Source organism: Eumetopias jubatus, unplaced genomic scaffold (genome assembly GCF_037043125.1).
Source record: "Eumetopias jubatus isolate StellerSeaLion01/CBP00866 unplaced genomic scaffold, mEumJub1_p1.0 scaffold_1, whole genome shotgun sequence".
In the NCBI taxonomy this organism is placed as follows: domain Eukaryota; kingdom Metazoa; phylum Chordata; class Mammalia; order Carnivora; family Otariidae; genus Eumetopias; species Eumetopias jubatus.
The window spans coordinates 181142276-181158785 of NW_028274807.1; the positions used below are offsets into that span (position 1 = coordinate 181142276).

At 39.2% G+C, this 16510-nt stretch overlaps 1 protein-coding gene across 4 annotated transcripts in view; it reads right to left on the minus strand.

Moving 5' to 3' along the window:
- Positions 1-3955: 3955 nt before the first annotated feature.
- MITF (melanocyte inducing transcription factor) overlaps positions 3956-16510 on the minus strand; it is a 215328-nt gene continuing 202773 nt past the window's right edge. For all 4 annotated transcript variants that reach the window (XM_028110370.2, XM_028110369.2, XM_028110372.2 and 1 more), the window contains 2 exons: positions 13177-13324; positions 3956-7531 (listed from right to left, as the gene is read on the minus strand). In XM_028110370.2, coding sequence (XP_027966171.1) covers positions 7130-7531; positions 13177-13324 — 550 coding nt within the window. In that variant the 3' untranslated portion in view covers positions 3956-7129. The remainder of the gene's footprint in view (positions 7532-13176; positions 13325-16510) is intronic.

The following is a 16510-nucleotide window of genomic DNA, read 5'->3' on the forward strand; positions in this document are numbered from 1 at the left end:
CTTCCTAACTCCCTTCCACCAAAAATCACTGAGCAGGACCCGAAGTGATAAACCCCTTGTACTGCAGGTGAGACCTCCCCCGTTCCTCCCACACATCGGGTATTTGTATTTCAAGGGCTGGGAGACATGCAATATAAAGGACTACTTTTTACCAGTCATAGAAGAGGCACATTGAACGTGAGCCTAAGAGAATTTCTATTTCCATTAAAAATGATAACATAAATTACTTTTTAAATTCAGGAATAATAATATTTAAATAGCAATAGTTTCCTTAACCAGAATTTTATATTTGCAGAGTCCAAACCTTAGCAAATCTGCTTATTCAGGAAGAATTCTTTAGTGACAATGGTTTCTACCCATTGAATAATAAATAAATGTAAGCATACTTACCTTAGGAATGAAAGAAGTTATTTTATCAGTTCTATATAATTTCTGTAAAATCTCTGGAATTTCCCAAACTATGTTCTTTGGAACCATGAACAAGTATTTTACACACACACATACACACAAAATCCTGTGGTCAAATAAGATTGTGAAGCATTAAATACATTTCTCAATCCTGAAGACTCTCAGTGCATATTGCCATATTTGAGAATGTGAGATGTCTCACAGTACAGATACCTGTTCAAATATGTTTAAGTTCCTTAAAATGAAATACGGTGTTTTGCTTCCTATCCCAACCTCCAAACCCCAATTCCCCAAAGCAACTTTTGGAACAGCTTGTGGAACTAGTTCCATAAAGCAAAGTTTGGGAAACACTAGTTGAGTGGTTTCTATCTACACAGATTTTGCTGTCTGAATAATATGGAAGACATTTTGAGTGACAATTGCACCCATTTGGATTTAACTTCAACTGACTCCATAATTAGAAATTTAAAATGCAAATTTTTCAAAAGCAAACTGCCTTTACCATTTAGAAATGTTGCTGAGACTTACTTGGATTTGCGTACAGTTATATTACTTTCCAGTATATCTGGTATAGGTAATAGGCTCCAAAGACCTATAAATATTGAACACAAATAAGATTAGCCATGTCTAAATTTTATTTATAAACAAGGGCTTGACAATTTTAATATGGCAAATTTGCTCTGCTTTTTTTTCTTTCTTTTCTTTTTCTTTCTTTTTTTTTTTTTTTTTTTGGTACATGCCTCTTGGGAAAACTGGGAATGGAATGGAAGCTTTTTCATTTATATTCCGCACAAGATGTATATTATGGATTCATGTTAGTATGGGTGAGGACATGAAGCCATTGCTATTGAGCCTCAGATGTGGCAGCAAAGAATTAAGAGATCATCACCATCTCTCACTAAATATAATGAAAATCTAACTTTACAACACTCCTCTTAAATGAACTTGCCTCATGCTACTTGGCTATGCATTAAATCTTGGCATACACAAAAAATAAAAACAGGGTAGTTCTAAAGGTTCATTTATGTTGGCTGGATTATGAAGATTAACTCCTCAGATGGTGTTCCGAGGAAGTCATCAAATGTAAGTATAACTGAAAATAAAAACCTGAAAACCATTTAAATATTGATAGGAAAGTGAACAGACAGGATATAATCAAGACATCCCTCTTTAGATATATAACATCATTGTATACCATAAAGGATCAAAAAGTTTAATTCTCTAGGGAATATAATGGAGATTTCAACTTCAGTAAAGCACATTTCCTGGGAATAATATAGCATAGTTATTCTCATGGTAGAGGCACCCATGCAGATTATACACATTTAATACAATTTAAATCTTAGGTCATTTGTGCTGATGATGTTTTTAAAAGGTGTTAAATTGGGTTTATTATTCTCTAAAATATTCTTACCCCAGGTCCTAGATACAGTGCGGTCCTCTTCTCGAAAGTACCCTGTGGCTTCTGTCACCTTGCCAGTTCACACGAATATTAGCTCTGTGCTAAAATGCAGCGTTTCTCAAACAGTGCATGCCACGGTTGACACACACAATGTTTTCAGGTAGTCCAGAGAGTGGGCTCCATTTTATTAATGGAGGGGATTATGATCATAAAATCACAGCTACCATTTACTGAGCATTTACTATGTGCTGTCAAGCAATAATTCTAGTCTGTTCACTTGAGTGGACTTCACAAGACCACCACGTGGTAGCCGCTGTTATGATCACCAAAGAACAGAAAGGAAAATGAGGCAATGAGAGGCTAAGTAACTTGCTCAAAATCACATAGCTGGAAATGGGCAGAGACAAGATAGAAATTCAGGAGATCTAGCTGCCAGTCCGGGTTTTGTCACTTCGTAGATAGATTTATCTGTTAAGTGGGTTCACTTAATACAAAATTTAATAAATCTAAGTCTGTGAATATGAAATAAGGTCACACGAGCTGTAGGCAAATGTGTGATGTTCACGTAACAGTGCTCCAACACATAGGGTGTGTGTGTGTGTGTGTGTGTGTGTGTGTTTCTTTTGGCAGGGGGAAGCTAGTGATTAAGGATATTTAGGGGGGCGCCTGGCTGGCTCTGTCAGTACAGCTTGCAACTCTTGATCTCCAGGTTTTAGGTTCAAGCCCTATGAACCTTTAGGTGTGAAGATCGCTTAAAAAAAAAAGAAAGGAAGGATGGAAGGAAGGAAGGGAAAATAGGAAGGAAGGAAGAAAGGAAGGAAGGAAGAAAAGGAAGGAAGCAAGAAAAGGAAGGAAGGAAGAAAGGAAGGAAGGAAGAAAAGGAAGGAAGGAAGGAAAGGAAGGAAGGAGAAAAAAGAAAATAGGAAGGAAGAAAGGAAGAAAAGGAAGGAAGAAAAGGAAGGAAGGAAGGAAAGGAAGGAAGGAAAGGAAGGCAGAAGGAAGGAAGGAAGAAAAGGAAGAAAGGAGGGAAGGAAGGAAGGAAGGAAGAAAAGGAAGAGAGGAAGGAAGGAAGGAAGGAAGGAGGGAAGGAAAAAAAGGAAAAAAAGGAGGAAAGGAAAGGAAAGGAAAGGAAAGGAAAGGAAAGGAAAGGAAAGGAAAGGAAAAGGAAAGGAAAGGAAAAAGGAAAGGAAAAAGGAAAGGAAAGGAAAAAGGATCCTTAGAGATTGTGAAGTGAATGTGAAGAAGCAAATGCCAGGTCAGGGTTACGGTTCAGCTGCAGACCTCCTGAGATGAAGAACTCCAATCTTCAGCTTACCTTCTTTCAAGGTTGCCCAGAAAACTTCTTGTTGAGATAGGAAATCTTCCTACTTTTACACGTTTTTAAAGCATCACATAATCACATTTCTATGGGAAATATAAATAATTCAAATAACTCTGAAAAAGAAAGGGCTTGATTATTGTATATTACAATTTAAGAAAAAAAATCAAATTTAACAAAAAGCTAACAATCAGATCTGAAGCGGTACAGGAAGTTTCTTGCTCATTTTCTCCAGAGGTTAAACCAGAATATTTTTTAAAGAGGGCAGAAGTTTAAGGTCTAGCTAGGGAATAAAGACATGTTTTTGTCTGACACTTCCCAAGTCAAATCCAACATTTATCAAATGATTCTTAAGTGCTGTATTTAAAAAAAATACAGCCAGGAGCTGGCAACCTGGGTATATTAAGCTTTCATTATTGTAAATTTGTATTTTAAAAACCCAATGTCTTTTTCGTAAATATGCAAGGGCTTCCCTGACAATTTCTCTTCTTGTAAAGCCACCTCTCACTAAAACATGTTAAATAAAACTCCTATATCTAAAATGAATTCTTGGCATCTGGGAGTTTAAAATCTCCCCCAAATTCAGAAGGGGGTTAAAAAGCTGTATAATTATAGTTCATCTGAGTGCAAGTCATAATCAAAAATGTTGAAAACCAAAAAGTAATATCTTAGAGTGGCATTTAAAACCAAAAAAAAGTACTTACTGGCATTTTAAAATTTTTCCTCCAATTTGTTATTCGTTACATCAGAAGAAAATGTGTGCTACCATTCTGGATAAGGCAAACAATATTCAAAACTGTCATTAACTAAAAACAACTGGCCACCACTATGTGAAAAACCAAATGCTTTAATGAGGCTATCAAGAACAACAGTTCAATTATTTCATTGGATACATTAATATCGATCCATAATATACAGTGCTATGGACCATACAGAAATTATTGCTGCATCCAACAGCAGGTGACTATATTATTAACATTACAGTACCAAGCGTCCGCAAGAGACAGTCATTTGTCATTTTTTTTCAAGAAATAGGGTTTTTTTAATATACTGTTATCAACACCAACTTTTCCCCAGTGCATTTTTAAAAAATATTAATAAGTGCATTCCTTTGTGCTTTATTTTATATCTCTTAACTTCCTATGTATTTTATTTGTTCTTATTGCTTTATTATTTAAAAACAACCAGAAAGAACTTTGTCATCCTATGTATGACCAGGTTGGTTGTAGGATTTTTGGCAAAGTCAAAAGGTTTGGTATTTCCATTGCCTTACCCGGAGGCAGGTGGACAAGTTTGGCATTTTGGTCACTCCATATGGAGGCCCAACCCCGAGTCACAAGTCTGCTCTCAGGGATGGGGGGAGTGGTGTGGATCGTTCTCTCGTTGTCATAGACGACGACCCCAAACCACCGCTTCTTGGCTTAACTAGTCCCTAAAACAAATCCACACTCGATTTGGCAAAAAAGAAAGAAAGAAAACCACCCCCGAAGCTGCAGCATTCTCCTGGGCTTCCTCACCCGTCACTCCCAGAAATTGTCTCTTAAGAAGGGGATGGGGAAGCAGGCGACAGTGAGCTCAGGAGTTGCGAAAGTCAGGACAGTGGTACGAGATGCCATGCTTCCTCTCAACAGAGCTTTCTGTAAGGTCACTTAGCCCTGGCCATATTCCCTGGGCCAGGAGCTAGTCACCTTGCTCCATTTTTAAGAACCCTCACCATCAGCTAAAGAAAACAAGCATCATACCGTCGCGATCTTTGACTTCTGTACCCAGCTCCCCTCCCCCCATATAAATATGAAGAGAAAAATAGACAATGCTATGATTGTATCAATGAACACTATGGTACAGTTAGCTGTTCATGCAGATTTGCATCACTATTCTAGGAAAAGAGCTATACAATTAAGGGGACTGAAAGAATGGGAATTAATTTTCCCTACCCCCTTTGGTAATAAAGCTATAAAACTGATAGCATCATCAATGTTTCCAAGGATTCTCATTGCCCAACGTGCATGGGAAATATGCAGTTGATTATTTTCACGGAAGCCATCCATTCATACATCTGACAATCACACCCTCTCTTTGAACCCTCCAATACCCATCCACCAATTCATATTTGACATTTAAACTCATTTTCTTTTTTTTTTAAAAAAACCCTCCTGAATAAGGTTTCCTGATGAAAGAAGTTGGCACTCCGTCACTAAAATATATTTAATATGAAAAATATCTGAAGGAAAATTGGAAGCTCTTATATTGTCTACATAGGCACCATGCTCCATGTTCCTCTTGACTATAGATACCATCTTGAAACTGTCTCCTATATTACGGTTCAGTCAGTGCTAGTCCAAAAAAGACTACTGCTATATTTAAGGCACTTCATTCTGAATGGATATGCTTTATGCCACTTGCTATTCAATTGTAGGCTGCTACTGAGAAATTCCATTCAACAGCCTGGCTCTTAACACCATATGTCAGCTGTATAAAACACGTAGGCCAGATAGATTACATGTAACACTACTGTTGTTGCAAGGGACTACACAAGTAGATAATGCACTGAAACTAACTTACAACTTTGCTGCTTGTTAAAACACGGTTATCAAGTAACAGTAATTTGCCAATACAGTATTTCTCTCCTTCCAAACATTCAGCAAGTTTGCTGAAATAAACCCCAATTTAAGTGACCATAATGGGCATATTAACACTACGGTTATCAGTCTCCAAGAATATTGCTACTTTTATATCACTAAAAATAAATATGTAAGTTTATTTTCTCTAGAAAGCCAGTTTTAACCTATTAATACTACACCTTAAATGTGTGGAAAAAACAGTTCCGAGTGAGACTGTAATATACAAAATATTTGCAAAGCTCTCTTTAAACACAAGACCTTGCATAAAAGTTTTCTTTCACGTGTGTACAAAGAATGCAGAAAACCACCAGTGAGTTGTAAAAATATTGAAAACTTGCCATTTTAAGATGCATATTCTTACAAATTAATACAAACATACTGAAAAGAATGATGATAATAAAGAATCTGTACAAATCAAATGAACAGTAAAACATAATTTAAAAATAAAAATAGGAAAGCCAATTAGAAATGTGCCCAGTTTGGTTTTCTTTATCAAAAGTGAAATTGAAGAGAGAAAGAAAAAAAAAAGACAACTTGCAGTGCTCCTCAATATTTTACTTTGAGAGGACACTCATTTCCTTTTCAAAATAAAATATATCTTATGGAAAATTGAATCACACTCATTGATGAGGAAAACTGTAACAGAGCAAAGAGTGAAGGACAGCAAGATTAGAGCCCATGTTTCAGAGCCTAGGTCTCTAACCCTTCAATTTCACTTGCACCTAAGTAAGGGAACAGTTACATTTTCTAACCAGACAATCCTCATGAAATTGGGTGCACTTTTTTTTTCTTTTACAGAATAGTGTATTGCCTTAAATAGTTTGCAGTAGAAAAACCTAAATGCTATTAGAACGGTACTGGATCTTTAATGTAGTACCAATGAATCAATACATTTACAAAATAAAAAAAAAGGTTAGTGTGGATTTCTTCCTTTCTTTCCTCAATCTCTTTCTCTCTGCCTTTTTTTTTTTTTTTAATTTTTGGTTGCTCTACATTCTTTCGATTAAACTTTACATTTAATTTCCAAAGATGTCACAGGCATAAAGATCTCAAACCAAGTTTCCCCTGAATAAAAATGGACAGAAACTTCTCTGACGCAGAATCCTCTTGCTCAGAAAGCTGAAGTCCAGGGTGAATTCAGTTCGCAGATACTGTACACTCATTGTACAATACCTCGGAGGCATCTGTAGTTGTAAAATAGAATATACAAGTCTGTTTCACAAAATTCTAAAAATAAAATATATCCTGGGCTATTGATAAAGCATGAAAAAAACTTTCATATTAAAGGAAAATTATCAAGAAACCCCCTTCGGGTAAATTATGAAACCTATGAATCAAGAAAGGAAGCAGTTCCTGAAAGCGCAGGGCAGGGAGGGCCCGCTAACAAGCGTGCTCGGCTTCTTCCATGCTCATGCTGCTCCTTCGGCTGCTCGTTTTGGAAGCTCCAGGGGACACTGACGAAAGCAGTGGGTCAGTTACGCCCACGGGAGAAAGCGTGTCATCCATCAGGATGTCTTCCAGTTTGGATCCCATTTTCGTGGGGACGCCGTAGGCTTGGTTACTCTCGGTCCCGGCTCCAAGGTTGTTGTTGAAGGTGATGGTGCCATCTGTGAGGTCGAGCGTCGTCGTACAAGGTAGGTCTGCATGATGCTGAAGGAGGTCTTGGTTGCAGTTCTCGAGAGTGGGTTCTTGCTTGATGATCCGATTCACCAAATCGGGGGAGCAGAGGCCCGTGGATGGAATGAGTGAAAGTCCGTGAGCTCGAGCCTGCATTTCAAGTTCCTAAAATGAAAGTAAAAAAAATCAGATGTTTCAAGAGGGGGAGTACAGAGGACTTTAGGGTAGTCCAAGTACTGTATGTGATACTATAATGGGGGATACATGTCATTATGTATTTGTTCAAACTCACTGGATGTACAACACCAAAGGTGAACTCTAAGGTCACGTAGAGACTTTGGGTGATGATGTTGTGTGGTGTAGGTACATCAGCTGTAGCAAATGTACCACTGTGGTGGGGGATGTGGCTAGCAGTGGAGGCTATACCTGTGGGAGAGCAAGGAGCATATGGGGAGTCTCTCTATACCTTCTTCTCAATTTTGCTGTGAACCTAAAATTTCTCTAAAAAGTAAAGTATGAGGGGTGCCTGGGTGGCTCAGCCAGTTAAGCGTCTGCCTTCGGCTTAGGTCATGATCTCAGCATCCTGGGATCCAGCCCCATGTGGGGCTCTCTGCTCAGCAGGCAGTCTGTTTCTCCCTCTCCCTCTGTGCTCACTCTCTCTCTCTCTCTCTGTCAAATAAAGAAATAAAATCTTTTTTAAAAAAGTAAAGGATTAAAAATTAGACACTTGGAGGAAAAAATAAATTATGAAAATAATCTTTTTATTTTTGCTCTTTTCAATTAATAAATGCTATTTCTTAAAATAGAGTATAGGAACCACCAGTAGTGTATGATGTGAGTTTTAGGTTCTACACGGATTTCATTAGGTATTAAATACAGAGACAGTCTCTCCCAGATGTTCATATTTCTGAAGATAAATTTTAAAAACACAGAAATAAAAATAAATATAAAAATAAAATTTCAAAATGTAAGCTGATTAGAGGAAAGTGTTCAGTAAATAATGCAGTTCTGGGGTCCCTAAACTGTGTGCACATATCCAGGGGTGTGCTGCAGGGAACTCTCAGGGCACTGTGACATTTTCAGATATCTGGGGAAATAGCACACTACTCTGAGAACTACCAAATTCAAGACGGTTCACAGTCTCAGCATTAAACTGTGCGACATGCTTCTCCATTATGTATCATTGCGAAGCTGGGTCTTTGGTGGTTGCTGTGATAAAAAGTAAGAATTGCATGAAAACCAGCCCGGGATGAGAAATGAGGGTGGCACTATCCAACCAGATTCCGTGGCTGGAGAAGCTGTGCAGTGTGCAACAGACACACACATCCCATTAGTAGGTAATGCAGTTATTAAAAAATAAAATAAAAATGCTTTTTTCCTTTCGGCTTATATGTTTTGTATTTTCAAGTGGCGACTAAGTTGTTAGGACCTAAATATTCAGTAAGTTGCTTGGACCTAACAAAGAAATGGTAGGTATTGCTTTGGCCGAGGGCAGAGTGAAACAGTTACGAAGGGTATCATGACCTAAAAAAGTCTGGGTGGGAATGGTGAAACTTGTAGAAGTCGTACAGAAGGAACTTAAGTTTGAGAAGTGTCACTTAACTCATCTTACCACGGCCAAGGGAAGTATGGTGTTTGGTTGGTTTCTGTTTTTTTAATTTCCAAAAGAAAGTTCTTATAGGGAGGATGAATAATTCCTTTCTACGCTTCTTCACATCCCTCATATAATGGGCTGAATTGAAAAATTTATTATGTTCCAGGGTCATGAGATCAAGCCCCACGTCAGGCTCCCCGCTCAGTGCCCTGCTTGAGAGCCTCTCTCTGCCCCTCTCCCCACTTGTGCTCACTCTCTCTCTCCCCCTCTCTTTCTCAAATAAATCTTAAAAAAAAAGAAAAATTTGTACAAGTCCTAACTCCCAGCACCTCAGAATGTGACTATGTTTAGAGATGCTGTTTTTTAAAGAAGTAATTAAGTTCAATGAGTTCATTTGGGTGGGCCCTAATCCAGCCTCCAATAGGACGGATGTCCTTAGAAGAAGAAGAGATTAGCATATGATCTCACTGATATGTGGACTTTAAGAAACAAGGCAGATGATCATAGGGGACAAGAGGAAAAAATGAAACAAGATGAAACCAGAGAGGGAGACAAACCATAAGAGACTCTTAATCTCAGGAGACAAACTGAGGGTCGCTGGAGGGGAGTGGGGGTGCCGGGATGGGGTGGCTGGGTGATGGACATCGGGGAGGGCACGTGATGTAGTAAGTGCTGCGTATTGTATAAGACTGCTGAATCACCGACCTGTACCCCTGAAACACACAGTAGCTCATATGTTAATTAACTAAATTTAAATTAAAAAAAGAAAAGAAGAGATTAGAACACGGACACACCTAGGTAAGACCATGGGAAAATACAAACAAGAGGCAGCCTTCGGGCGCCTGGGTGGCTCAGATGGTTAAGCGTCTGCCTTCGGCTCAGGTCATGATCCCAGAGTCCTGGGATCGAGTCCCGCAGCAGGCTCCCTGCTCTGTGGGGAGCCTGCTTCTCCCTCTGCCTCTCTCTCTCTCTCTGTCTGACTCTCATGAATAAATAAATAAAACATTAAAAAAAAAAAAAAGGAAAAAAAAGAAGAGGCAGCCTTCGAGAGAAGTACAGAAAAACTAATCCTGCCCCCACCCTGACCTTGGATTTCCAGCCTTCGGAACTGCAAGAAGATGCAGCTCTGGTGGTTCAGGCTCCAGACCAGTGGTATTTATTAGAGCGGCCTGAGCAGACTAATGCACTTCCCAAGTGTCACAGCCTCCCCGGGTACCTCGTTTCAAAATGCCCTCCAAGTGCGCTCTTTCCACTCTCCCTGAGTATCCCTGGATCCCTCCTAAAATGAAGCCAAATGACTCTCAATGAGCGTTCTGCTTCTATGTGCCAAGACGGTCCTTTCTATGCTTGTCATACACTAATTTAATAAGGACAGAATATAAATTTGATGCAAGTCACGGTGCCTCAGGAAGAGGGAAAAGTAGCCTCCCACGTGATCCAGCCACTCAACCTATGCCCACAAGCCTAGAAATGCATGTTCCTGAAAAGTCATGTTCAGTGTGCAGTAGAGATCATTCTCTGGACGCATGACACGTCAGAGACGGGAGCCTGAGATGTCACACAAGTATGTACATGTTCCTTTGCTCGATCTCCAGAAACACAAGTCTCTTCAGGTATCATTTTAAAGCCTTGGGCTGTTTAATAAAATTACGGTTCCAATGATATTAAGGCTTCATGCTCTTTCTTCTGTGAAAATTTCTACATGCATCACTTGGAGCGAAAATGAAAGGAAGCCCTTAGGCCCAAACTTAAAACATGCACTATTGTAAATCAACACCAACATGCTAATAAGAACAGCTCCTCCACACATGTAGTTTGTCTTAAAAAGGAAAAAAAAGTTGGATGAAAAGAGGCAAACATCTTACTCTGATCTCTTATTGTTTAATTAAAAATGTTTATCAGCTGATTAAAGCATTACTTAGATTTCTAAACAATGTGCTAAGTCTCATCTGGAGAACTCAGGCTCATCGTATGGCAGAGCCTCCCTAATTACCAATGTCTTCCATGATATGCAAAAGTTCTACAGGCTGCCCCACACTGTCACCGGAAGAAACCCACGACATCCTCACTGTGGCATTTCCGATCCACGTTTTTCACAATACTCATATTCCACATGAAGAGACGTGTTTGGATGCTGAAAACAAAACTTAGCTTCTCTTTCAAAAGAGTTCCTATGTTTTAACATTTGTATAAGGAAATAATGCATTAGTATAAGCTGCTTTTATAAATGGGTATGTCACATTCAAGAGAAAAGGACCTATAGCTACTTACTGAAGAGATCATATGAACATAAAACAAACAACAAAAAACAAAAAAAGATTTTAAAAAAGGGACTTTCAAATGACATGCAACCTCTGCTTCACTATGGACATTCGAAAATGCACCCCCTAGGGGAGAATCGTCATCTGCCCCCCTGCTGAAGATCACTGCCTGCAATGGGAGAAGTGAAACTGAGCGATGTCGACAGTGTTCTGGGGCACTCAAAAGATCAGAGATCATTATTATAAATGAATGACTCTGTTAAAGAGGTTCGGTGTCCAGGACACACACCACCAGACCAAACACGCTACTGTCTGAAGGGTCAGGCTTTGCTTGCCACAAAGAGTTGCCCTGGAAACCTGAAAAAATGGCTTTTGCGGTCCATCTACTCAAGAAGGTACTCCGTTGGCTCTTACTGGTGGACTGTGTTCAAGGTCAGCAAGTAAATGAAAATTACTCTTGCCAATTCCTTTGGTCAGCAGCAGAGATTCCATTTTTCTTTGTCTTCTTCAAGACAGTTTCAGAGGAAGTTACGTATTTACTCTCAGCCGGAGAGCCTGAGCACCTACGAGGAGTACCAGGAGCTGATACTACAGAAGGACTGCCCCATCTCACACTTCACACTGGTATGTATACTCAATACATAGAACAACAGATGAATTCCACATATTAGAATTAGTATTTCTCCCTCTAAGAATAAATAGTGTGAGTTAAAGATACATATATACATACATATGATATAATTTCACTAACTGTAACTATTTCCACAATTTTTATCTTGAGGATAAGATCTTCTGGATGTCTCCAAGTTCCCTATAAACATGGGCTTTGACCATGGGCTACATGCCCCCACCAAATACTAAGGCATCTTGGGATTTAACAACTTCGATCAATTCTCACTATTGGAGGTAATCATTGCTACTGATGGAATGTTTGCGTTCCCATCCCACCCCTGCCAAAATTCATATGTTGAAATCTAATCGCCAAAGTGATGTATTTGGAGGTAGGGCTTTGGATGGTGATTAGGTCATGAGGGTGGAGTCCTCATGAATGGGATTCATGCCCTTATAAAAGAAACAGCACAAACCCCCCCTCCCCTGCTGCCATGGTGAAGACCCAGAGACACTACCCCTTGTCCATGAAACAGGAAGCAGACTCTTACCAGACACTGAATCTACCTGCACCTTGATCTTGGACTTCCTAGTCTCCAGAGCTCTGAGAAATAATGTTTGTTGTGTAAGCCACCCAGTCTGTGGTATTTCGTTACAGCAGTCCAAATGCACTAAGACAGTTATGATCTATAAAGTTGCTCTGAACTCCGAATTAGTAAATACCAAACGATTGCTTCTAGAGGAAATACAGAGTTAGGTTTCTATGAGTGTCTTAGTCACATTTTCGTTAACCGATCGACATACAACCTTGTTTTATGTTCAAAGGCACCTTAATATATAACGTTGATTCATTAACATTGAACTCACAGCCAACAGCACTGCAACTCACCTACAAAGGAAACTTATCTCCGTAAGACACCTTACAGCCTTTTCATGCTTAGGAACACCAGACAACTTCAGTAACACTCTTAGGGGCCATTTTAAACAGCAAAATTCACCCATATAACCCAGAGAAATGTGAAAAGCCTAAGGACCATGAAAAGGATGCTTATTTATAGTGTGAGCTGAAACAAGACAACAGGTCACTGCCTTGTTCGATCTTAACTCAGATTAGCCACTCTGCACATGTCCATGAAGGACCATGAGAGTGCCAAGAATGTTGATCTTGGGGTTACGGTGAATTTTTATGAGTAGCAAATTCACAAACAGGGAATCCATAAATAACGAGTAGCTACTGTATTAGGACCGTGTAAAAATCAAGTCCCCCATGGCTCATTATATCCCCTTTTCCTCCCACCTCCAAGTCAGGGACATATTGCAAACCATTCACAACACATGCCCCATACCTGTATTCTGAGCAGTAAATGCCGGTTGGCGTGCTCCAGTTTCTTCTGTCGGTTTTCAAGTTCTTTTGCACGTTGCTGTTCTCGTTGCAACTTTCGGATATAGTCCACAGATGCTTTTAAGATGGTTCCCTTGTTCCAGCGCATGTCTCTGTAGCGAAGAGGAAGAAAACAACCTTTTTCGGGATTTGAGGCACAATGAAAATTCATTATTCAGGGCATGAATAATGCAAATATAATGTAATGATTTCTAAAGATACTGTAATCAATGACACGTTGATGACAGCTACCATTCACTGAGTGCTTCCATGTGCCGGACACTATCCACCCCCTTCTTAGACCTTATTGTACTTGTCCCAGACAAACACCTTGGGAAGGAGGGGTGAGTGCACATGCTGAAACAGATACTATTCAATATGCCCTTGGGTACAGAGTTACTCTAAGGTGGAGTCAGGACTTAAATTTAGTTCTGTTGATTACAAAAATCAATATTCTTAAAAACCATATTAAAGAGTTACAGGTTTCTAGGACTATCAAAGTTAACTCATTCAGACAGGCAGAATAAGCTACAGTTTAAAAAAAAAAATTCCGTGAGATCCTACTACTTGACCATGTGAAGCATAAAAGTGGTATCCTTGGATTTTCTCATGAATATTCCTGGCCAAGTTCTCTAACCTCTCTCTGTGTCCCTGTTTCTTCATCTATAAAATGGTGATACTACACATGTATGAACAGCCTCGCAGGTACGTTACTGAACTCTAAGGAGGCCTCTTAGAGGAATGTGCTATGAAAAGTCCAGAATGCAATTCAAGTAACAGAGCAGGCACTGTGTTAAAGGCTCAACAGAATAATTAGAATGGTTATCTTTAAATAGCATTTACTATGTGCTAGGTATGTCTTAAGGTATTTTACAGATCATTTAATCATAACAACCTCAGTGGCGAGGCACTAATATTGTCCCCATTTTGTAGAGTGGGAAGGAAACAAAGGCACAGAGAGGTGAAGTAATTTGCCCAAGGACACACAGCTAGGAACTGGCAGAGCCAGGAAGCCTAGAGGATATGACTCCAGACTCCATGCACTGAATCATTATTATATCATTCTTCTTATGTGACACAGTCCTCAAAACAACCAGACTAGGAAGGAATATTCTGAACACCCCTGCCTTTTTTAACAGATGAGGAAGATCATGTGTCTTTCCCAAGATCACACATCTAGTAAGGGACTGTTTTGGAATTTGAACCCAGGCAGCCTGAGCTTGGTGCCTTTGAGTTTTTAAATCACTGTAGCTGTAATGTAGTCATGTATATGAGGAAATTAAGAACACCATTAAAATGTAGGTAAAAGTGAGCTGAAAAATTTAGAGCACTCCAGAAAAATAATTAAGAATTAAATTATAATTACATAAGTAGTATTTCTGGGGTACCTTAATCTGAGCTCTTTCATAGACAGTGCTCATGATGACAATGACAGGGACAATGAAAAAAAAAGCAAAAATAACTTCATGTATGAAAACTCTTCTACCCCACAACCTACAGCTGCTCGAGGCAGACCGGAAGTATCAGCCGGGGATGTATGAATGGAGGGTCATTAAAACAAGTCACCAAGTAATTGATCCTCCTATGGATTAGATGAAAACAAAACAGAAGTTCTCTCATGAGAGGCAGACTTACAGACCCCAGAGAATTCGCTGGGGGGGTGGATCCCTGGGGTCTAAGCACCAGAGGGCTACCCAGGGAGGTGTCCTGAGATAGAGGGAGCACCCAGCTGACTTGTTTAAGGTTCAGGGATAAGATCAAAGTAACAGACCCTTTAGCAGCCAGAGAGAAATGTAACTATAATGAAAGATGCTTTAATGAGGCCAGTAAGTTGAAAAACCCATACTGACATATGTAAGCAGCTACTCAGTTTTTAAGAAGTGACTATTCCAACCAATTATCTTATTAGGTTTTGCTTCCTTATGAGACCCAATCAATCCATTATGCCTTTAGGCTTAAAGGAAGGGTATTCAAACTTTTTTTTTTCCCTTATAATTAGAGAGCAACCCTTTTTTCACACAGAAGTATAAAAAGATCCCCAATATATAAATCAACAAAAGCAGATCTGCTGTAGGGGAGGAGAGCATATGGGGCTAAGACCCTGGTCAGCTGGACTGTGTCCCTATAGCAGCCCCAGAGCCTGTTCCAGAAACTGGCATGAAAAAACTCCCCTTAGAGATATAGTCCATTTATCTTAAAACAATGCCTACAATTAAAGATCATTATCAGTTCAGATTATAAACACGTAAGTATTCTAATACAATAGAGAAAGAAGATATGCAAATAGAGGCTTTCACTGCAGCTCCATAATTTCATAATACGTTGCTAAAGAGATTCATATGCTACAGTTTAAAAGAATATGCTAAAAAGTGAAAGCTGATAAAGAACAGGAAAATGGGAATTCAATTTCAACTATCATGCAAGACTGACTATAGGAAATGAAGGTCACAGCCCCTTAGTAGGATAAATTTGTGCTGCAGAACTGAGAATTTGAATGTTTTGAGTTTCAAAATGGCTTTCCTTGAAACGTGGGAAAGGAAAATGTTGACGATGGAAATTGTGCTTGAACATCCATCAAAACCGCCTTACAATGGGCAATGATTTTATTTTATTTTGTCACAAATTCCCTGACAATAATGTGAATAGCAAATTTAATAAGCCTTGCATGAATAATGCTTGATTTCATCTTTACATTTTATTAGGTAGCTAAAAGGTCATATTCAAAGGCTAATTTCATCGGATGCCTGTGGGAGCCATTAAAATGTATACATCCTCTAGCCCCTTACTTCAAATGGGCCACTTTCTAATGGATAAAAATTGTGTATTTGTTGTCCTACTTGCTGACATTGTTGGTAGGAAAATTATCTTTACAACTGTTATCTCTGTCTGAAAGGGGGTGGGAGGTAAGCAGAGACTGGAAATTGAAACCCAATTAGCTGACGTGTACTTAAAAAGAGGATTAAAAATTACTTTTCTCCAGATTGGTAACATACCGAGGGCATGCAAGTTTTCAAAAAAAATTTGTGACCTTTTGTCAGTTGAATATTGTTAAATTCAAAGTCTCTAATACCAGCTCTCAGGACCCATAGATATTGTATGAGTTGTACAGCAAATAGTCAACAAATCTAGTCTAAACAGCTACTAAAATCTCTGCCCTGCGTGAACTGTTAAGAGAATTTTTCTAGCAGCTTGGTGATCACTTGCCAAGGAGGCTCAGATTTCAGAAAGCCACCTTCTCATATCCAAAGCTAACAGGTGATGTCCAGTAACCCTTGAATACAATTCAGTTGATTTCTCTC